Source organism: Phalangium opilio, unplaced genomic scaffold, assembly GCF_054372755.1.
Source record: "Phalangium opilio isolate 3A_F unplaced genomic scaffold, DU_Popi_V2 ptg001170l_1, whole genome shotgun sequence".
Taxonomy (NCBI): Eukaryota; Metazoa; Arthropoda; class Arachnida; order Opiliones; family Phalangiidae; genus Phalangium; species Phalangium opilio.
Window position 1 is genome coordinate 10,582,538 of NW_028324255.1, and position 24,301 is coordinate 10,606,838.

Below are 24,301 nucleotides of genomic sequence, written 5' to 3' on the forward strand. Positions count from 1 at the left end.
ATAATTTCAAAAAAATCGGTTGATTTAAATTAAGATTTAAATCAGTGATTTAAATCCAACTGATTTAAATCAAATAACCCTGCACAAAACATTTCTTTTATTAAATTCTATTTTAAAGTTCCTAAACTAAAAGATGATTATTTTAAAACATCAAGAAATCGAGGGAAAATGATGCATCGTTCTGTTCACGCATGGTTCATTCGTGGCTTACCAGGTATTTCTTTTCCCGTTCTCGTGTACATGTATATTGCTCATACTTGAGGAATTTATTTAATATACTTTATTTTAATTCAAACTTGAAATTTTTTCCATTCAATTTTAAACGATTTGTAGTACCCTGTTGAAAGGTTGGAAAAAAAACCTGGAGCCATCGGATGTGTACGATTTGAATGACTCTGAGCAAGCGCTAACAATCTCACGCCTTTTCGAAAAACGCTGGAAACCTGAAGCTAAGGCTAAAAGTGACAGCCATGAAATTGAAATGAAAAGATCTTCGAAAGAACGAATCAAAGCCAAATGTCACACCAAGTCAATCACTTGGCCCTTGTTGAGGACAGTTGGGCCTTGCTTGATTGTTGGAGTGATCTTACAAGTTCTATCCGATGTTGTGTCTATCGCTCCAGCCTTTTTGACAGGGTAAAAAATTACACTTTTTCAGTCATGGGGACCGTCCATAAACTACGTCACACTCTTATGGGGGGAGGGGGTTTCTAAATTTGTGACGGTCCGTGACAAGGGGGAGGGAGGGGGTTCTTCGATGCGTGACGTCACATTTAGCATTGATTTTGTTACGAAGTCAGTAAGAGGCAGGTTGGCTCTCTTATGTTATGGAAGAAGAAAGACAACATTCCATAGTCCACCGTTACAATAATTTACCAAAATTGTTATTCCATCATCGCTTAAACAGTAGAAAATTATGCAATTATCAACTATTTACACTTTTATATAGCCAATTTAAATAGCGCATTTAAAATAAACTGCGTAATCTCTCTTATGTCTTTGTTTATTCGCCCCTATTATTTGTGAGGATGAATCAAATTCCCCTGCCGATTGAAATGGTTTCGATTCTTTGGCAAATTTTCTAAATCTCAAGCTCGATTAGACTGTTTTCGGTGACAGTGTCGAAACCTAAAAAGTGTGCCCCTTTAACTAAGCTTTATGGAACTTTTTTGAAGCTTATAGAAAGCACATCCAGACATTAAAATTCTAAAGGTCAATCAGAGGGAAAAAGCTTAAAACGGAAGAGAACTTGAATTTTCAGCCGAGCAAAATATTTCTGAGAGGGCGGCATATCACTCAAGAAATTAATCAAATTTAATTTGTAAATTAAGACAAATCATAGTGCGGAGGGGGGGGGTTAAAGAAATGTGACGTAGTTTTTAGGGGAGGGGTCTGAGAAAAGCATGACGAAGCGTGATCTGGGGGGACGGGGGGGTCAGAAAATGCTTTTTTTCGCGTGACGTACTTTATGGACGGTCCCTAGGAAACGTCATAATTTCATGAGTGATTATTTATGGGAAATCAAGAATATAACATTAAATTCAAATAAAAAGAACCAGATTGCGTATGGTTTTTAGTTCCATTATTGATTACTCTACGAGCAAAGATCCTTTATGGAAGGGGTTTTTCTATGCTTGCCTTTACGGTTTGGCCGGTCTTGCACAATCTTTGTTACAAGAAGGCAGCACCATTTTCCACACCAAACTAGGACTAAGACTCAAATCCGCCACCATGCACGTTCTGTTCAAGAAAGTAAGTTAGTCCTATCGAGATAGTTTTATGCTAGTTCGTTAATTAGATTCGTCGAAGCAGACGTTTCGCTTGACAAGCAGTGATCGGCGTGACCTGACAATGGGCGAAATACTGAACACAATGTACGTCGACACGAACAGATTCCAAATTCTCTCCCCGCAACTGGGCCTCTTGTGGTCGGTCCCGGTACAAACAGTACTGTGCTTCACCTTCATGTATCAAGAATTGGGCTATTCAGCCTTTGCTGGCATCGTACCTATTGTGGTTCTTCTTCCATTGAACTATCTCAGCACCAAAAAATACAAAGAATTGCAGGTAGATGCTGTCCAACTAAAACAACACTTGATTTCAATCGGAACCATATGCATAAATTAATAAAAATTATCCGGTAGAACTCATCAGTGAAATGTTAACAGCGATATATAATAAGGCTTTCCAAAAAGATAGCATTCAGAAAAATGTAGCCAGGCAAAAAGCAGAGCTGTGCTAATTAGCTGACTACTAATTGAATTAGAATTAGCAATTAGGTAAATTTTTATGAAGTAATTAATTAGCCAATTAGCAATTAGACATAGAAACTAATTAAATTTAATTAGAAATTAGCCATTTATTTATCAAACTAATTAATTAGAATTACTAATTTCTAATTAATTACTTGTCTAATTAAGGAAAAAAAAGAAACAATAATTAAACATAAAAGTTTAAAAGTTTCCATGGATTTAGTACTTTGGTGAAGCAAAATTTAATGTTTTAATGCCATTGAAAAACGGGTACGGAAGCCGTGAATTATTCAATAAAAATGAGACAAGCCTCGAGCCTTCCGTCATGTTAAGATTTGTCTCATTTCTTCATTTTCTTGCCACAGTTCCTATAATGGACCATGAGTAGTAAATCCATGGGCACTGCTATAAATTCGAGTAGGAAAAAAAGTCGAAATTTCGAAATGGGACAGTTACGATTTACGAAATTTTCTACTACACTGAGAGAAAAAACTACCGTTGAAATTACAGTAAATTCATGGAAGTAGAGTAGCCATGACTCTCCTGTAAATAAAACTCCTATCCGGTATAGTGTTTTTACACCTAAACATATGTGGTATTTACATTATCAATTCCTGTAAAGTTCATGGAGGCAGCTCTGTTAATTTAACAGCGAATTCTTTTTTAAATACATTAACTGTAAATGTAGATTTTACTAAAAATGTGTTGTTTTAACAACTAATCTCGTAGAAAATACATACAAAATTCCTGTCTATTTTACAAAAGGACCAATGCCGCTTACACAGAGCGTGTGGTAAAATTTACGAGAACTAAATAATTCGGTTTTACTGAATAATTGAAGTAGTTTTATGATGAGTGTAGTGAAAAATACGTGAAATACTCCTGTTTATTTCACATCATTTATATGATAGTTCTAACAGAGGTCTCGTAAAAAATACGTTAAATGCTCCAGTTTATTTCACATCAGTTATATTGTAGTTTTAACACTGATCTAGTGAAAATTACGAGAAATACTCCTGTTTATTTCACATCAATAATATGATAATTTTAACAGGGATCCATTAAAAATACGTGAAATGCTCAAGTTTATTTCCCTTCAAAGACATGGTAGTTTTAACAGGGGTTTATTAAAAATACGTGAAATGCTCTAGTTTATTTCCCTTCAAGGACATGGTAGTTTTAACAGGGGTCTATTAAAAAATACGTGAAATACTCCTGTTTATTTCACATCACTTATATGCTACTTTTAACAGGGATCTACTAAAAAATACGTGAAATGCTCTAGTTTATTTCCCATCAAGAACATGGTAGTTTTAACAGGGGTCTATTAAAAAATACGAGAAATACTCCTGTTTATTTCACATCACTTATATGCTACTCTTAACAGGGATCTACTAAAAAATACGTGAAATGCTCTAGTTTATTTCCCATCAAGGACATGGTAGTTTTAACTGGGGTCTATTAAAAAATACGTGAAATACTCCTTTTTATTTCATATCACTTATATGCTAGTTTTAACAGGGATCTAATAAAAATACGTGAAATGCTCTAGTTTATTTCACATAATTTATATGATAGTTTTAATTGGGATCTAATAAAAAAATGTGAAATCGGACAAAATTTATGTTGAGACAAATAGTTTTTATTGTACGTTTAAATTGTTCACAGCATATCACTTTTAATAAACGAGATGTACTTAATCCTGACCTAGAAAAGAAATATTTATGTGGTTTATACGATTAACAATTTTACACAACAAAATACGTTACTTTCAGTCCAATACAATGACTTTTGGGTGAACATTATCTTTTTTGTTTTTATTTATTTTTGCAATAAATCTATGTGGAACAACAATAATTTTAATAATAAAACATGATTATATACTCAGACGAATCATTCCAGTATAAGTACATAATCATAAATGTGCCAGTACGAATAATGTGCTACTAACAGTCTTCACAATATTATTATTATTATTTTTGAATTTTGTAGAAAAATCGGAACGAGAATAATTAAAATTAAGCGCGTGTTATAATTAATTCCCTGAAGTTAATAGTTCTAAAACTTCGTCAGTAAAGGGAGCATGCAATGTTGAAACCAATTCGGTTTGATTCATTTGGAATGATAAAAAAAGGCTCAAAACCGTTATTAAAAAGACTGCTTACTATTGATAGATACATTATCCCTAGTTATGATTCATCATGTTATGATCAACTTATGCATTTATTATTAAATTATGTAATTAGCTATACCTTTGAAAAAATTCCATTGTTGAAATCACTCCTTCTGGATAGCAAACATTTTGAATAAAATAGGTTGAAAATAGCATTGCCAGAGCACATCCAAGTTTTTTGACGTCAACGTGATTGTTGACTATTTTGCCATCAGATGCAAGCATCAGCCCAACAGCTTCTGGCAAGCTTTCCCCTGGAAAAATTTTAGATTTTTAGTCGATCGAATAAAATTTAATTCTAAGCATTTTATCTTACCATATACGACCAAGCAAGGGTGTAATGGCAGTTTCGTTTCCACGGTTTCTTCAGGAGTGCCAGGCTGTATAAGGATTAAATAATATCAGTGTAATTAATACAAATTGAAGGAGTATCTAGGCTAAGATTGCCACCGCCTGTGGAATCCTGGTGCAGATAATTAAGCTAGTGTTTATCGTAAAAAAGTGTTTACCTCAAAAACCGGGAAAATTATTTCAGGGTTTTCTTTGAAGTGGTTCATAATTAAACTTATGATAGTTCCAACCACCATCTTATCCTCTCGCTTTTCTTTTAGTTTTTCCATGCTCTTTTTTGCATATTTCTTTTGTGCTTTTTGCAAAAAATAAGCAAAATATGTTGCTTCTTTTAATAAAAAAATTTTCAAAGAGAAGAAAAACATTCTTCCCTAACAGTTCTGTAATGTGTATTTTCATTCCCGAGGTTTCAAACAGAAATGGCCATAGTTTGATTATTTCCTCGATTTTTCTGCCATTGTTCAAATCCATCCTCTGAAGAACATAGCTTTGTAACATTTTAGCCTCCACTACATTTGAATTTTAATTAAATTCTCCCTTATTTCTTCACATTTTTTATAATCTAAATCACTAATGTCTAGATTGAACTTAAAATCACTTTTTGCCATCAGGTCAACCAGATGTGTCATTTTCTTTTTGATTTCTTTCATTCGTGGCATCACTTGCTCGCGTTCGCGAGAGAAATTTTCCAATCTTGTAATTAATTGCACCTCAAAACTATAGAAGCCGGAACCAATTACCTCTCCGTCAATTTCATCTTTAATCGCGAAAGGGAAGCTAGTAACAAATTTAGAAACGGCCTTTCGCATATCTCCTCGGCTTGGTCTACTACAATGTTTTATAGCATCGTCCACAAGAGTTCTGACTACTATGTTTCTGAATTTTGGAGACAGTTTCACAGCACCAGTTAGCTTTGCTTGGGTTTGTTTATTGAATATTTCCAATCGCGGAATATAGTTTTCACACCAAGTGCCGACGTTTGTTTTTTCAGATACCTACAGTTATAAAAATTGGATTAATTCCCAACCATGTGATTGATGGTAAACAAAAAGCTAAGGTCTGAGAATTTACCGTTGCGGTACTGGAATTGGAAGCCATTTCATCCGTTGATATATCCAAATCTAAAATTGAAACATGGATAAGATTACCCCCAAAATAAATATTTCATGATAAGTAAAATCAGAAGTCTATAAATAAAATCGAAATCGAAAAACTCCCGTTCATACTCCTTGGGTAGGGAGAAACGTTTTTTTTTTCTTTCCGATGGATATTTAAGGTCTGAGAAAAGCTACCACGAGGTTGCGAATGTATCGCGCTCCTTCAGTTCCTTTACACAAGAGAAGGTTGTCCCAGACCCCAATTTGGGTACTTCCTAGGCTAATTTAATGAACTTCTGATAACGTCTATAATACTGAAGCCGTCGATGAAACAATAGGTTTGAATTTCAAACGCGGTCCCCAACTGTAATCGTAGTAATAATTGACTAAGGGAGACTAAAGAGAGCTAGGCTTATTTGGAATTATTCTCATATTTGCGCGGCATAACGTCAGAGGTGAAATAATAAAGACCAAAAATTTTTAACACTGAGTCCGTGCTAGTTTGATAAATTCACGCTTAACAGTATTTCGTGAAGACCTTCCAATATACCAACCTTTTTCTGAAGAACAATTAATATAATCCAAAAGCCTCCTCGACTGGATTGGTTTTAGAGGTGTTTTGTTGAGATCCATTAGTGTGATATATTTCATGTCTTCAACTTTCTCCACCCCTATTTCATCGCTTTTCAGATATTCAGTTATTTCAAGCACAAGGCCTTCTGCCAAACCAGGCAGCGCTTTAATTAATAAGTTTTTTACATCGCAATTAGCCATCCTGAAAAACAATTGTATGTATGTATTTATTGATTTTTGACAACTTAATTTTACTGTGAAGAAGGCTATCGAAAAGAAAGAAAACTACTTTAAAAACAGCTACTTAGAATTGTCACAATCTTAAAAAAGTCAGGGTTTTACGCAGGATGTAGGATTACTCTTAACTTAAATTTCCAGTTCAGTAAGTACTGGTAAGACCCGATGACGTTAAAGATCGGCGTAAACGCTCTTTTCATTGCAAATTCCCTGAATTTGGGCACTCGTTTGCTTCGATTCCCAAACTGCGAACACGCATACGACATACACACACTCACCCTCACACGGACTCGGTCCTAGCAGAACCTCTCCGTGACATACGTCACTAGGAGAGGTAAAACGATCCGCCAAACAACTCCATTTAACAAGTAATAATTTTATTGATCTTTGATACATTAATTTTCCTAATTGGAAACGGCTTTAATAAGAATTATACGCGAAACCTAACGTATACATATATTTAAGGATGGTAAACGCTGTGCTTCAGGGTTATGATTTTTTTGCCGAAAATGCAATAACATGTCAAGGGATAGAAGTCACAGAGTTTAAGTATGTTTAAAATTCGGCTTTGATTCAACTCGTATAGCTCAAAGACATGTAATTTCCAGTTATATTGAGAACGAAACAATGAAGCAGATATGTTAACTTCATCGGATTTGTTTTGAGCAATAATCAATGTTTCTATTCGTCCAAATAATATTTCATCGTGAGATGCTTCTAAAACTACAAATTGGCCACGCTCATAAAGAGTACCTTTAAAGTCGATCTTTGTTGAGCATACAGTGTGCTCCATTCTTATCTTTAAATTTCTAAGTTTTTTTTATTAAATCCAGCGTAAAACATTCCTCTCGTAAAACCTCAGAATTATAGCACTTTAATAAATTAGGAAATGGAGAGCCACTTAAAAAATAGGCTTGCTGAATTTGATGTTTTTCGGCTAAAGTTTTGGTTAAATTTATGAAGTTTTTCGTGTTTTGCGCGTATTTTTTATATGTAGAGTGCTTGCTTTCAAATCTAAGTGTCCACACTCGAATTAATGGTCCGAATTGCACAATTAGTTCTGGATAATGCTCAAGCAAGTAATGATGTTTGGCTTTCAGTTGATAGCCCGGAAATGCCTTCAAAAGATCTTGTTTATACACTGAAAGCATTACTGACAAAGAAACTACTTCGTACTTTGATATTTTGGGAGCCGTTACAATTTCTACAATCTTTTTAAGTTGCAAGTAAAGTTTCCAAACTGAATCGGTGTAATCTCTCATTTTGTCTTTAAAAATTAAAGATAAAAGCCTTAAAAGGCACCAAATCTGGGAAGCATCTCCAGATAGTTTAATGCCACTAGCACTTCCACTACACGGTTTATTACCAATATCTTTCCCTTGATAAGCAAAATTATTTAACGCCCAGTTGTAATAGTTCCATGAAAACCACTTTTTCTCCCCTATGAAATATAGTAGAAAACGGTGCAAATCGTAGGCCACTACCCCTTCAAACAAATCGTGCGCTAGGCATGGAGCCAAAGCAGGCATACAGACGTGAAAATGATTTAACTGGTTAAAAACTGAATCTACTTTAACACCTTGGTGACTTTTGATGCCCACATTAATTCTTAGATTATCGAGATTTTTATTGTAACTTGCTACAGTTCTCCTAGGATAGTGTTTGTCCTCATGTAACTCATCTGCCTTTATGTGGCAAAAACGACAAACATAACCTTTTGAAAAACTCATATTAAATCCACCGATTTCGTGGTTACCAAGGTTATCACCAACAATACAGGTTACGACTACTTTGTAATTTTGACCGTTCACCACTATCCCTTCCGTTTCAAGCACCTTTAGATCGGAAACCAAGTATTCAAGGCATTTATTGCTCCCAAAATTTTTAAAATTTGAGCTTCTGCATAGCAACATTAACTGAATATGATCTACCGTCGATCTAAATTCTTTGGGAATGTTTAATATTGTGTAGTAAACGCCAACAATTTTGTGTATGCATTTAGCTGAGCCTAGCGCGTTAACGGTTTCAAAAGCATCTGTAAATGCTACTACATAGAGAGTATTGTTATTACTTTTGTAATTATAATCGTTTTGAAATTTTTTCCCATCACTAACATCTTCCAATAAGTAATTTTCACCCTTCACGTATGTGGGTTTGGGGCAGATCAACAGTTTATTAACTTCCTTGTTTGAAATAAGGGCTGTTAAAGATTCTTTCACCGACACATAGTGTAAAAATTGTTTTTTTCCTTTGTGATATCCAAGAAATATAGGAACAGGTTGAACATAACTTAAATTGTTTTTGTAAAACTTGTGCCTTCGGTGAATCGATTTAAAGTTCTCATTTGCTTTTTCAAATGAAGTTTCTCCAGAGCATATTCCGAGAACCTTTTTAATTATTTCGTCATTTACCCCACTGCTCTTGAGCTCAGAACTGATTTTATCAACCATGCAATGTTTCTCTAAATATTTCAAATCCGACATTTCTTCGGCAATATATTGCACAGCAGAACTTGGGAGAAATTTCTTAGCTTGTTAATACAGATAGAATAGTCCGAGGTTGTGAGAAAACTCATCATGGCATGATTTAGTTTTATCTAATTCTGTTTCTGAAATATTTACAGCATCACGCGTGCTTAATAACCCTGGATCTTCGCCTTTGGCATGACAGCTAGTATCTTCACTCAGATTTTTATCGCCTTCTACAAGAACCACATTTAAATTATTTTCTCGTCTTATTATTGGTAGTCTGTACTGCGATTTGTGCACTCGGCTAAAATGACAACTTAACGAACTCAAAGATTTATATTTCCGAGAAACACATTCTTCAACTGGACATGCGACTAACGATTCAGTTTCAAAATGTTCTTTTGCGTGACAGTAGAATTTTTTAAGATCATTACATTGGTAATCGCAATTCATCGCTGTGCATGCAAAGTTACTTGGCAAATTTTGATTCAGAACTACATCTTCACCCTGGGATGAGTTTAAAAGTTCTTTGTGCAGCCTGTAAGCGTGACTTTTGAATGATCCAAAATTTGAAAAGGTTTTTTGACATTCCGTAAAACCACAGTAAAAACTGGTATTGCAGAAATGTTTGTGCATAGAACAGTGTCTGAAGAAGGTGCCATATGAGTTTGATTTAAATGAGCAGTCACTTAAAGAACATTTGAAAATCATCGTACACGATCCTGTCAATAAATAGTATTTCTTCAGCATAAAGTACAATAATTCAGCAATATAAAATACAGCATCCAAGTTGTGACTTGGAAAGCAGACATTTCTTCAAATATTAATGATGACATAAGTACATTAACTACAAGTAACCAACTTTGAATGGGATCTATGAGGGACGTGCTTGTCCGCCTGCAAAAAAGAAACCCTATAGTCCTCTAGAAAACTGTATCACCAATACCAGTAAACTTTAACGGACAATGCCGCCGCGTAATGGTTTCCCCTTAGTAAGAAAACCTGAGAAATAGGAAACAAGTTGGGAAACCAAAATAAACCTCTCCGAGCCGAGACGAATTTACTTTCCAAACACAGATCCGCCAGCCAATGAGAGAAACCGGAATTACATAGTTCTAATCGGCGAGATATTGCCATGATCATTTGTAAAGTCTAAAGCGTTTAATAATTTCCTGCGTATCCTCAATAATTCTAATGAGGACCTAATATCTATCACTTAAATGTGTATTTAACTTTCGGCTCACTCTGAACCGTTAAGACCTCCTATAAGAGGACATGAAACAAGGTCAATTCTTATCTCATAGACCCAGTCGTTTCAAGTTTTTTCAACACGTTTGGAGAGATGAAGTATTAACATCCTTATTATTTAATGAAGCTAAAAGTTACGTTTACACTATATATAAATGTAGTAAAGATGAATTAAAAAGTAAACACCAAATTTTAAATGTTAATATCAAAAGATGTTCTTGGAATATTGAGATGAAACAGAGCTTTATACCTACACAACTACTAAATGAATCGTAATGCCGAAAAATATTTAAGTATTTCCATTTAATATTCTGCAAAAAGAAAATGTTATTGTTTTGTAAGAGATCTTTTCATCCTACTCGCTTTATATTAACTTTGATATGCGTGTAGTGTTTCGATTCAGATGCAATCTTCATTACTCGTTCTACATTAACTCTCACTTGTGTCAGTACGTAGAAATAAGTTTATCTTAAATAATTAATTAAATATAAATGATATTAATTATTTTAATCGCCAGTAAATAACTTTAAAAATAGTTAAATCGTTTAAAATAAAGTTGTTCCTATTATCTTTCGAAACTTTGCTAATATTGACGTTTAAAGTGAAGGGTGCCCCTCCTGCCCGCTTTCTTCAAATTTTGGGGTATATATACGATTCGTTTCCATTATAATAATAGATAACAAGTTGGGAAAACCAAAATATTACCTCTCCGTGTCAAGAAGATTATATAAACTTAAGTATCCAATGAAAACGTTATTATGTTTCTGAGTTGGGGTTTCCCATTTTTGTTGTTGTTTTGAAAAATATATCGCAATGCACGGGCCTTGATAGATATAGGAGGCAATGAATGAAATATATCACAATGCACGGGCCTTGATAGATATAGGAGGCAATGAATGAAATATATCACAATGCACGGGCCTTGATAGATATAGGAGGCAATGAAGGAAATATATCGCATGCACGGGCCTTGGTAGATATAGGAGGCAATGATAATCTCTCTCTTTGCACGAGAGGTTTATCTTTAATATTTAAATAAATATAATTATTTTTAATTATTTTAATCTTCAATAATTAACATTAATAATAGTTAAATCGTTTAAAATAAAGTTATACCTATTATCTTCTCAAACTTTGCTAATATTGACGTTTAAAGTGAAGGGTACCCCTCTTGCCCGCTTTCTTCAAATTTGGGGTATATATACGATTCGTTTCCATTATAATAGTAAGGAAAAAACGCAATTGCGAAACCTCTGGTGGTCGATCCCACCTTATGGAGGCTAGACGTTTCTCGTAACCCTAGCTGATCGCCGCGTATATCCTAAAACCAAACGATGATAATGGAGTAGAAGCCAATGATACAGATTGGTGTCTATGTGGAATAGACGGAAGACCAGTGGATGGTGGTGTTAGAAGCCAGTGTAAGTGCAGACTGGTGTCAATGTGGTATTGACAAAGAACAGAAAATGGTGGTGATTAGAAGCCAGTAAGAACAGACTGGTGTCCGTGTGGGATGGACAAACACCAGAAGATGGTGGTGTGAGAACTCAAGTAGAGGAGCCATTTCCGTGACTGTGAAAGCAGTTCGGAAATGGCGAACACGTTTGCTCCGATACGCAAACTGCGAACGCGGTCACGTGGGTGTAACAACAGACAGACAGACACACAGACACACACACAGACACACAGACAGACACACACACAGACACGGCCGTTACAGAACCTCTCCTGGACTACGTCACACGGAGAGGTAAAAACGCATTCGCGTGAACCGATGGTGGAAGCCCTGCCATTGGGAGGCTAGACGTTTCTCGTAACCCTAGCCGATCGCCGCGTATATCATGAAACCACGCATTCGCGTGAACCGATGGTGGAAGCACTGCCATTGGGAGGCTAGACGTTTCTCGTAACCCTAGCCGATCGCCGCGTATATCTTGAAACCAAACGATTACGAAGGAAAAGAAGCCAGAATGGACTGACTGGCGTCCATGTGGAATGGACAAAGACCTGAAGATGGTGGTGCATAGAAGCTGGTGTCAATGTGGAATTGACGAAGAACAGAAGATGGTTGTGCTTGGAAGCTTGCAAGTACAGACTAGTGTCCATGTGGGATGGACAAAGACTAGCAGATTGTGGTCCTTAGAAGCCAGTTAGTAAAGACTGGTGTTGGTAGAAGAATGGCCAAATTTCCGTGAACCGCGAACGCGTTCCGGAAATCGGGTATTTGTTTGCTCCGATACGCAAACTGCGAACGCGGTCACGTGGGGTCTGACAGACAGACAGACAGACACACACACAGACAGACAGACACGGCCGGTGTAATACCTCTCCGTGACATACGTCACTCGGAGAGGTAAAAAACCGAACGAATCTCTTATGAAGAATCTAAGAGAGGTTAGTTCATCCTCCCCCAAAGAAAAACGTTTCTTTATAAGAGGAGAGTTTTCATTTGATGTGACGAGTAATATAGAGATCAAGCAAACGACCGAAAAACGCGTACGAAAACACTCAGCGCTCTAGACATGCAACAGCATAACTTTTTTAAGTTTTAATTTTTTCAAAAACGGATGTTTCCTCTCTACTTTCACGTATGTCTTTTAAAAAATTAGACCAGTACGCCAAGGATGTTACGAATTCGACCTACACGTTTTCGAACGCGTATTTTCGGATGTTTTCTTAATCTATCTATTATCGAAAACAAACTCTCTCGACAGAAAGAGTGGGCCCTCCTTACAAACATTCCGACCCCCAAAAAAAATTCCACCCTGATATAATTACCTTTTAGCTCGCGAAGGGCGCCACTAGGGAACCGAAACTTCAAATTTTCACTCTAGCGGAAATACTTATAGTTCATGTACTTCTGATGATGAGGATATTTATAAATTCTAGGGATGTACCGATACCAAAATAATTTCAAGGAATAAGTTACTTCTGGTCCATATTTTTACTGTAACGCTACTTCTTGTTTAACAAGTGAGCCACACCTTTCCCAAAAACCGAGATAGGACTTAAGTTAGACCATATCATTTGATTTAGAAGGGGTTTTAAGACGAAATAACAAAAATGGTTCTAGGTGATAGTATCGGCCGATATAATGGCTATACCAATATCGGTGCATCCCTAAATTAAATTCAAGCGTATATAGCTTCTCCAAAACTAGATTGGGAAGCACACAGTGTCGATATTTTATAATTATTTATAAGAATGATGTACAATTCCGAGTGAAAATATTCCAAAATAATATAATAATTGAAAGCACTTGTCTTTGGGATTATTTAACTTAGTATTCTGGTTTGAAAAGTGAAATAATAAGTCGGATTAAAAGTGGAAAATTTTTAGGTTATATCATAAGTACGCCACTCCCTGTTTTTAAAATTCTGAAATCTTCAATCCCCATATACTAAAGAATGGACTGAGAACGCGCCAATATTAGTTTACGCAGGGACTGTGGGAAAAATTACTGTGGATCAACGTGAACCCCTTTGGTGAGCCATAAAAATATTTTCATGTATGCTATATTCATTATATTACCCCTTTAAAATTGATCAAAGCGCGCGCTATCATTGCGCTAAAGCTTTGGACTCCAAGGAGGGATACAATGGAAATAAAACTAGGTTCTGATCGAGTATCGCTTCCATGGCATAGTTATGGCTAATAGTTTTACTTATGATTAATAATTTTACTTATGGTTGGTTTCATTGGTAAATGAGAAGGATAAAATCCTTATCTTTGCCCCAGAGAAGGTGCGGCTCCCACTGTCCAGTGTCCACAACACTGCCCACTCTCATTCTTATTAAAGGGAGGGTGAAGAGAAAAATCAGGTGGTATTTTTAATTATTCTTCTACTAATTAAAAGACCTATTTGCTAGTTAATGATTCAGGAAATATATCAGAATCATTTTCAAAATCAAACTAGATTCAGATTATAACGCGAGATGTGATAAGAAATGCGCGCGAAGTGACAAACGTGGCGCGCGACAAAGAGCATGCCACGAGTATTTTGCTAGCTGGAAGGCGTTAGATAAGTGGCAATAAGTCGCAAGATGACTTGGTCCAATTAGCTAGCTGAACTTTATAGTTAAAGGCGCTGCGTTTAATGTAACATTGAAAATCTAACTCTATTTTTATTAATAAAATCTTTGGGAGATATTTCCCGATTGATTAGCTAAACCGATTGGCCTTACAATTGGTAGAAGAATCGATAAAAAAAATCACTTAATTTTTCTCTTCACCCTCCCTTTAAGGGGTAAAACCCCAAATACTTTCGCTTTCTTCTTAGCCAAGGTCGACTACAAGCAATACTTGTGCAGTAAAGTATACAGTTCCTTCGAATGCGCGCGATGTTTTTCACACGACCCGCCTCTGAAGTTTCGGCCCACGCTTTCGATTATATTTCGGAATTTTTAGATATATTTAAATCGAGGGGGGATGACACTCGGGGACTCCGTGCACACCTGAGTTTGCAGAGTTCAACTTTGACGGTGCATTGAGTTCAAGCCTTATTGTACACCTGAGCTCTCCAGTGTCTACCCCCTCGATTTAAATAATAGCTGAGTCGGCCGCACTTCGGGCGACCTGCCCCAGCTACCCTACGGGCGTTTATATATATATTTTAATTTGGATTTCAAATTTTCAAATTACAAATTTTAAGAGTTCGGATAAGCCTACTTATATTTCTATTTTTAATAATAAAGGAAGTCTGGTCATAATGTAATAATATATTAATATTGCAAGAAATGTCTATTTTCAAGTTCTATCAATGGGTTAAGAGTGAACAACTTAATCCTTATCTTGCTGCGATAGGGACTTGGCAATTTGGGGGTATTTCCACCCCTGCCGCCATTCTGGTATTCTTTTTTGCAGAGTGGAAGCTATTTCCGCCCCTCTTCTAACCCCCTCTTGGTATACTTTCTACCTAGAGTCGAAGCTAGAGTGAGGTTGCATGACGTAGTACTGCCAAGTCCCTATTCGACGCGTACCAGCTACCCTATACATAACATAGCAGGCTTTAGCCTCTAGTATCATCCTTGCATACTTTATTGAGAAACGTTTTTGAGTGACGTAGTTGCAACGTCATACATTCTCGTGAGGCGCTGCCAAAGGCTTAGTAAAAACTAAATAGGGAGATGGAATGCAAGGCCGCGTGTAGTCAATTCTCGCGTCGTTCTCGAACTAGCTCTCAGCCTTGCTCTCAGTAAATCTTAAGCGTTAAGAAGTATAGAAAGTTTCATACTTATAGCAAAAGCGTATAGAAAACCATAAAGTGAAGGTCTTTACCGCCTGGGCTGAACGTGTAAAAGTAGGAGCCCCCTCTCTATCGCGTTGTTCCGACCCCCCTCCTCGTTAGAGCCGGTACGATGCCGCTTCGTCGCGGCGGAAGATTAAATTCGCGTAGTGTTACACAAGGTACATGAGTGAGTTGGCTACAAAATATAGCTCCACTAAATTTCGTAGGAGTTGCGTCGGCTGCTTATATTATTAGGCCTAAAGACGAGTGTGCCGTCCAATTTCGGTAGTTGGAGAAACAACTTTCTTATCGGTTTCCGTTTGAATTGATATGTCCTTATTTAGTTTAGGAATGGGTATATTTATGATCGTTTGTACACCCAAAGTACGGCATTCTTTCACATAAAAATTGTATTGCGTACTTTGGTTTTTTGGCTTTAAAGCTAAAAGAGCAATCTGCTCTGTGGTTTTTTTCCGAGGCATTTCAAAAACGAATAATAATAATAACGGCTTTATAATATTTGTATCATTAAAAGAACTACCACGACAACTACATATTCTAAACTAAACTTAGTAAACTAGTCTACTTTAAATATTTATATAACAATTAAATTATCACCTTGGGAAGTTAGGAAAAAAGTCGGGGTACTTTAGGCCTTGCCGCCTGACTTAGCGTGCCGTGGCGTTAACGCGGTAACCGAAGAGGCGAAGACCCGAAGCGCTCCCGACTCCCGTTCCGGGGTTGTTTAAAAAAAGCAGACGATATTTTAGTGTTTCTATTTTTGCCCTGAAGTAGCCGGCGCCGCTAGCGTCGCAAAACTATTTCTTGCTTGAGTATGACGTCTGCCTACGATTCGGATGAGGTAATGCAAGTGGAAGGTGATTGGTTGTTTAATCGGAGGAGCTTACTTAGATCCCGCGAGCTTCTCATTTTACATGTTAACCAAAGCCAAAGCCTAAGATAAGTTACTGACCTTCACTTTATGGTTTTCTATACGCTTTTGCTTATAGAATATATTTTTAAACTAATAATTTAACAAACCCTATTAAAACTACCTCGATAATACCGAAAAATAACAAATATCTGACATCTGATATTCAAGATAAGAAGATCATTTTATTTGCCTTTCAATTTGATCCAGTCTTGTTTTGCGGTTCAGGTTAAATTCGATGTTTGTTGGACCTTGTAGCAATCTTTGTCCTCTCACTAAAATTATTAAGTGTGGTTAATAGAGTAATTTCGGTTGAGAGGGGGAGTGAACCGTTTATCCCCTGTTTCGGGGGCAAGTTTGTGTTAGAGAATACTATTTGCTCCTAGCAGGGGGGATATCACTAAGGTAAGAGATAGAGGGTTATGACGTTGCAGTGTATAGGAAAAACATAACTCTATATTGTTATCTCCTGATAGTAAAACAGGACTAGGAATTATAATTTGCTTGTCGGCCTGTCCTTTGTATTTATATACTCATTGTGAAGCTTCAATGGATATGCCCAGTTTTTGATAAACCCAACCCTCATAACGATTGTTACGTATAATTAAACAAGGCCATGAAACTTAATGGGCCCACAGTTTGTGTTAAGATATGTAAGAATAATATGGAAATTTGTATCTGAGACCTTGACAAGGTTACGTTAAAGTAGATCTATACCTTTAAATTATATAAATGTTTAAAATTTAAAATTAAACTTACCAATTAATACTCAGCCGCTTCGCAAAAAAGGTTTCTTTGTCCGAAAAATCTAGGGCAACTGGGCAACCCTTTATAAATGAAAATTTTTTCAAACTGCCAACGACTGCAGAGTGATTGCGCGGGGGATTTTGCAAAGGGGAGGTCGCCTGGTACTAAAACCTCTAGCAAAGACTGAAAAACGTAAATCAGCCTTTTGGGGCTGGATGGGAGAGAAAGTGGAAAATTTTGGATGAGTCGAATCCCATCATACTGTTTGGATTGGGGGGGGGGCACTCAGTGTTAGCATGCCTACTGATATGTGTTTGGGGTTTGGGTTAGAAATTCGTAAGGGGCTAGAATGTTGAGGTATTTTAGTATCTTCAAGCCACTATATTTAAGGCTTTTACCATAGATGAAAAATTTGTCCCACAGTTCCCACTTAATGGCAGATCTCTACCTTTGGCAGTGTGGGGCTCTGTTGGAAGATAACATGGCTGCGATTATTCTAGAGTATAAAAAGGGATGGGGAAGTTTGGAAAATCTGTATATAATTTTCACCAGTGATTTTAGATTTCATGGTATAATTGTGCGCATTTTCGGGTTAATGTCCGACCATTTAGTGAGTAATGCCAGAAGTATATAGTACTTATATTATCCCCTTACATAGAATTTAGCTTTTGTTCGAAATGCGATTTTCAAAATAAAATAAAACATTCGCAAACTATAATTACAGTTCATCCTCGATGGATGTAGGACAAAATTTTATGAGCAATTGCTGGTCCAATGATGCTGTTTACTTCTTCAGTGTGCGGTAATACGGTGTTAACAAGGTTGATCATTAAAATTAGATGGTTTAAAAAATTTGGGTTGGCTGTGTCTAAATTTCGGATTATTTGAGCGAAGTTGCGGGCAATGTTTAAATTAATTATTCTTTGGTGAACAGGATCCTTCAAAATGAAAATACCTTGGTTTAATTGAAGTATTTCCTAAAAGTTTAAGATTTCCGGTAAAATGTCTCACCATTTTAGACTGGACTTACTCCCTCAAGGCTCAAATGTTACTATGTCAGAGCGTGTTGCAACAAATAAATTCGAACAAAGTAGTACCCACGTGATCCCCTCCCACTCCACGCTCCCAAACCCCGGGTCCGAGGGGCTAGTCATTATCAATCGTCAAAATGGGGTTAATAATACCTACCAGGAATCACTGATCTTTAAAATATGGATTTTGCAGGTCTAAATTTCGTATTATTTCTGCGTATCTTAGGGCCATGATTAGATGAAATTGTTGTTTCCGTTCCGTAGCAAAATATTGTTAATATTTTAATAATCGTATTATTCTTATGCTTACAATAACGCCTCATCATTTCCCAATAGTGTCCACCGCCATAGGAAAAAGTGTTTAAATTTTCCGAAATACTTCGGTTATTCAGATCAGTATATTCTCATCCCCACCCTTTGGCGAAGTTGGTATTGGTACTATTTTAATAACGTAAGCTGTAATTGTTCCATATTCAGAAATTTTCAAATTATAATAATAAGGATTAAATTAAAGAACCAACTTGAGTGAAAGAAAGAAGAAAATTATTTGAGAAAGTGGTGGAAAAGCCTTTCCGATCTGAAAAATAATATCACCATTCACCAACAACGCTAAATATATCAGAGATCTTACCAAGACTATGAACAATATTTTTAAAGATTCTATTCCCTTAATTAAATGGAATATGCACTACATTGGAAATTCCTCTTTCCGAATTCCTGGGGTCAAGGGGGGAGGAATTACTCAAAATACCCTATACAGATATTTGGTATTGTCATTTGTCAACTTGTTAAGAAAAGAAAATAAAAAGCCCACAGCATTCATGCAGCCATGCTATAGCATTAGAACGAATTGGAAGTACCAAACTACTGGAATATAGGAATATATCTTATAAACTTATAGTATCCCCTAAGCCCGAACAGATGCAAAGGCACGGAGCCGGTATTGCTCTATTGAATCGTATTCGAGGTGCTCATCACACTCGGATTGCCTGTATACACCGATTACTGATTACGCATAATCATTTAAGCTTTGCCAAAAGCGGGGCTTTTAAAGATAACGCGTAATCATTTTAGCACTGCTTGTACAACGATTACGCTGAGTGACTGGCCCCTCGATCTTCCTCGACTTCACCAGTTTCTGCCCTGAAGGTGGTGCCATTTTTTCCAAGAATGGAAAGACTACGCGTGACCCGTCATTTTGTTGTAGGCCTCTCTTCTTCTAAAGAGTTCAAGGGCAACAAAAAGGGTTTATTTAATATGGTTTTTGAAATTAATTTTGTTTGGTGGTTTAACCGAAAATTTTCAGTTTCCAAATTGTTCATCTCTCATTCTAACGTTAGATTGTTTTTAAATTCTGTATTCAGAAACACATGATTATGACTAGCGAAATCAGGTTTAACTTTTAAAAACGTGTCAAAACTTGTTGATGTCTATACTCACTAATAATACCAAAAACGGATTTATGAGTGGAAGAACACCGGAGCATAGCTTTAGCCTCTAGTACGTATGTGATAATAAACTTAAATTATACTGTAAAGGGTGTTTCCGCCAGAGTAAAAAGGGGGAAGAAATAGGGGGCGAAAACCGGTTTTCAGGGGATGTCAACATGGCGTCCTAACGTGGCCAGAGCGGGCAGCCGGCAAGGGGAGAGGAAAGGGGGAAGGTAACTTGACGTCACGCGCAAAGACCCTATTCTAAATTGCATACCTTATTGTTCGTCTAAAATTAAAGCTTAAAGAAGGCTCCTCCCAGGCTTTTACATTTAAATGATGGAGGGTTTTATAAAGATGAAGGCTAGTGGAGGAGTAAAGCTGATTGGGCAAGAAGGGCCGGTCTTACTTTTGGTATCCCGAGTTGATGTGTCCCTATTGAATGAAGCCTTAAATGGTTTAATTTCAAACCTTTTTAGAGCAGGTATATGGGAATGAAAGAAAAGTATTGAAACCATTAATGGTTTGGATTTTTAGTGAAACTCTTACTAAACTGTTTTGGGTCGTTAAAACCTTCCAGGGGTTTTGGAGATTTTAGAAATCAGTTAAAAAGGGGATATATTCTGTAATTCCACTTTTACAGCCTCCACGTACATTCAACATTATCCTGTTATTTTTACGTGCCCGTGGCTGCATTCCCCAATCATTAAGAATAGTTTGTTGAAATTACAAACATGAGTGTTGGAATTACAGGCTTCATGTGTGAATTAGAGTGTAGGAAATTCCCCGTTTTGACAACGAGAAGTAACCAGTTAAAAAGGGAATATATTCTGTAATTCCACTTTTACAGCCTCCACGTACATTCAACATTATCCTGTTATTTTTACGTGCCTGTGGCTGTATTTCAAGAAACACCACACTGATGTAAAAATAACTACGAATATCGTGTAGAAATAACAAATGAATCTGTTAAAATTACAGGTCTTACACATCAATAACCAAATACTAATAATTCGGTAATAAAAACAAAATATGGCTGCGTAAAAACTACACGAAAATCCAGTAAAACCGTCACTACAGGCTAATTTGTAGATTTAACTGAAGGCATATCAGTTGAAATAACGACTTTTTCTCTCAGTGTAGTACTATTATTCTCTCACGTTTAGAGTAGCACTAAGGTTTCCTCGTCGATATAATAAGGCCGTTTTCATATTCAAATAGATTAATCAAGAGTTAATTCCTCGATTTTTAGTTTTCACTAAATTAAAAGATTAATTGGAAATCCAATTGGCTAATTAGTTAATCCTAAATCTAATTAAATTTTAATTAGATAATTACCTTTCCTATTCATACTAATTAATTAGAATTACTTCTCAATTAGCACTAAGGTAATTAAAATTCAATTACCATTTTCAATTAATAAATGTTGCTAATTAATTAGAAATTCAATTAGCTAACTAATTAATTAGCACAGCTCTGGCAAAAAGTAAAGGTTTAAGACACACTTCCCTGCTGAGAGGAAAGTAATTTCTAAAATCGTCTAAAAAATTCAGAGCCAGAAAAAACCAAGGTGCCTTAGGATGTTATGTAGCTTTTTCATGACCTCTCGAATAAACCAACTCCCAAAGTATAGATTCCAACTTAAAGGGACATTATTGACAGAAATTAAGTGTTTTTATTCTGATTCCTTATGTTGAAATATGCCGCCCTGAATTTTTTTCTGATTTTTTGAAAAGCTATTTATAGTATTAAACAATAATTGAAGTTTCGTATCCAAAACATGCATTTGAATTTTGGTAAAGAGACCTACCGGCCAATCAGCGCCCGCGATTTATAAGAGGCAATCCCCGAAGATTTTCTCAGTCGAGTCTCATTTACATCGTCTGCATTAGGTTCGGAAAACTATACTCTACTTTTTAGAACTCGAAAGAAAGGCGCGGGTTTGATCGTTTAACGAATGGTGGATAAGGAACATTAATAATTAGCAGGTTTGTGCTTTTACGTTTCACTTACACTCAAATTTTTTCTCTTAAACTTACTATATTAAAATGCGGCGTGTCGTAGTTTTGTTGTAAATCTGATAATCTGAGTGTCTAGTTATTAGTCTTAGGAATGGGAAGATCCGTGTTCTTTGTGACGTTCGGGATAGAAAAAATGAAAAAACCCATCTTTTAAACCTCAGCAGAGTCAAACAGCAACACAATTACTATCGTCCTCAAACTTTAGCAGACGACGGGTCCCGGGAAGTCAATGGTGACGAGGCCACTCTAAAAATTACTTATTTCCCGCCCTTGGAAACTCTGCTTTTCCTATTTGAAGCAGACAGCATACGGCTAAATATTCTCTAAACTTAACGGGATTGGCTGATTTGTCCCTATCCCAAAACAGGTTTTTATTGGCCGGTAGGTAAGAGTGCTAAAATTGAAACCCATAGCTAAGAGTAACAAATTTTAAAAAATTTAATTTTCATTGAAAAAAATGTTGTAACAATTACGCTATTATTGAAAATGGCAAAAAAAAATAAGAGAAATGCTACGGATAATAAGATAGGCAGCTAGAAAAGGTGGCGCTGTTAAAAAAGAGGCACGAATTGACTTGGTGAAGCATAAACCAAACTTATAGAACCGAGGCTTAAAATATCCCGTCTTTTCGAAGTGACCGAGCCTTTTTAAAAGCCTTTTTTTTCGCTACTATTTTCGTATTTTTTACTCATTTAAAAATGTTTTTATCTATTATGGTCCTTTAATTTTAAGCTACGACAGTTCACTTCATGCGCTTTATTGAGGCGAATATTATTTTTTTATTACTATATCATAACCGTTGGAGTTTATGTGAATGGTTTCATTAATTATCTCGTTAGATTGAGCTGATGAAGCTGAAGGATAACAGAATGAAAATGATGAGTGAAATATTGAGCGGAATCCGCGTCTTGAAATTGTATGCCTGGGAGAGATCATTCCAGAAAATCGTTCTTGAAATCAGGAAGAAAGAAATTGCACTAATGAAGACACAAGGCCTCTTTCAAGGAATAAATGTGTTTATAACTGCTCTTATACCGGTTTTGGTACGAACGTAAAGCATTTACGAGAAGTAGATTATTATTATTGCAACCAGACTTGTAAATAGGGGGTACCAAGGAGCCTGTGACACCCAAGAAAATTCACAGGACACCCTGAAAAAATACTTTTAGGGGGGTCGGGTACCATGCAACCGGGTACCCTGAAAAATTCGGGGCGATGAGAACTCTCCCCAATAACGACAGACCAAAACAGCTCTAAACAAGACGGCCCAAGGGCTCGTAATAGTAGCCATATCGTACGAGTGAATAGCCCATCTATACCCTACCCTAATGAGTGGATAACCCCTCTATACCTTACCCTAATGAGTGGATAGCGCTGTCTTTTTCAATGCATAAATGATTTACCGTGCATAAAATCAGAGTGAATAGCCCCTCGATTCCCTACAGTGATTAAATTATAACCGTATAAATTTACTTATGCTGTAATTCTAATATTCCGGCGAATCGAAGAACAGATAGTTTTTAGTGATAATCCCCTCGATGAGTTTACAACATAGACTTATGCCGATGCACAGTTATCGCATCTTATAAATTTCTAACAAGGACTTATGCCCAGAAACTTTTGAAAGAGAAAGTTTAGTTATAGTGATTACGCATTTTACTGATTACCCCCTCGAATTACCTTTAGCAATGCTAAAATGATCAAACGCATAACGCTCATTTAACACTATGTTAGCTCTATCTAAACCCACATTTGAATTAACCGCCAAAACGTTCCAGTCAAACATAACATAGATGACGATAGCTACCGAACGAGAACGAAACACATGAGGAGCGCGGTAGGAAACGGGGAAAATCGTTATCTATTTAATTAGCACATACATAAAAAGAAAATAAATATAAAAACCCCAAACATACAAATTCATAAGTATCCGACCCCACAGATAAAAATTCAAAAGTTTTCGACCCCACAGATTAAGAGGTACCCCACCCCACATCACCCCGACATTTTAGAGATAAGAATAAATAATAAAAAACTCGGAGTTTTTATCAAGTCTCTATGGTTCAGTTGGTGGAATGTCTGCCTATTGCGCCTGCGAGCCGGATTTGATTCCCGGGTCTGACCTAAAAAATTTTTAATTAAAATTAAATCTCTAACCGAGCCCAGTAACCCGTATGGGTGGGTTGTGATAATATAAAGTTCCTTTTAAGCTAAAATCTGACGATAACGAAGCGACAACCCCGGCCACTACTACTACTACTACTACGACGGCTCGGGTCAAACTATGGCTAAAAAAGAGTATAAAAAATAAAATGACGAATATTTTCCCTCAAAACTGTGGCAGGAAAGCCCGGAATGCATCCTTCCCTCCCTCCCTCACATTTTGTTTTGGGCTTGCTCCCTTACTCCCTAGCCTCTGTTCCTTCCCCCCTTTAGGCGAGTGTGACGCGGTTTCTAGGATCAAGAGTTCAAGAATCAAAAGTGAAAGTAAAAGTAAAAAATACGCGGCTTTTCC

General features: G+C 36.5%; 1 protein-coding gene and 1 long non-coding RNA gene across 2 annotated transcripts; one reads left to right on the plus strand and one right to left on the minus strand.

Annotated features, from left to right (window-relative positions):
* The first annotated feature begins 317 nt into the window (after positions 1-317).
* Positions 318-23,034, plus strand: LOC149587219 (ATP-binding cassette sub-family C member 4-like). Its single transcript, XM_089863730.1, has 4 exons — positions 318-636; positions 1,578-1,752; positions 22,626-22,829; positions 22,892-23,034. Exons 1-4 carry the CDS (start codon positions 482-484, stop codon positions 22,910-22,912), a joined length of 555 nt encoding a protein of 184 aa, XP_089719856.1. The 5' UTR covers positions 318-481; the 3' UTR covers positions 22,913-23,034.
* LOC149587220 (uncharacterized) lies at positions 16,813-18,072 on the minus strand. The gene is made up of 4 exons (XR_016380384.1): positions 17,854-18,072; positions 17,703-17,770; positions 17,317-17,515; positions 16,813-16,832 (listed from the first exon to the last, which is right to left on the minus strand). It is a non-coding gene; the product is annotated as an uncharacterized LOC149587220 (long non-coding RNA).
* Positions 23,035-24,301: the final 1,267 nt, after the last annotated feature.

Coding starts and splice junctions, on each gene's coding strand:
- LOC149587219 (XM_089863730.1), top strand. CDS start 482: ATGAAAAGATCTTCGAAAGAACGAATCAAAGCCAAATGTCACACCAAG. Junction 637..1,577: donor GCTCCAGCCTTTTTGACAGG/GTAAAAAATTAC, acceptor TATGGTTTTTAG/TTCCATTATTGATTACTCTA. Junction 1,753..22,625: donor TGCACGTTCTGTTCAAGAAA/GTAAGTTAGTCC, acceptor TTATCTCGTTAG/ATTGAGCTGATGAAGCTGAA.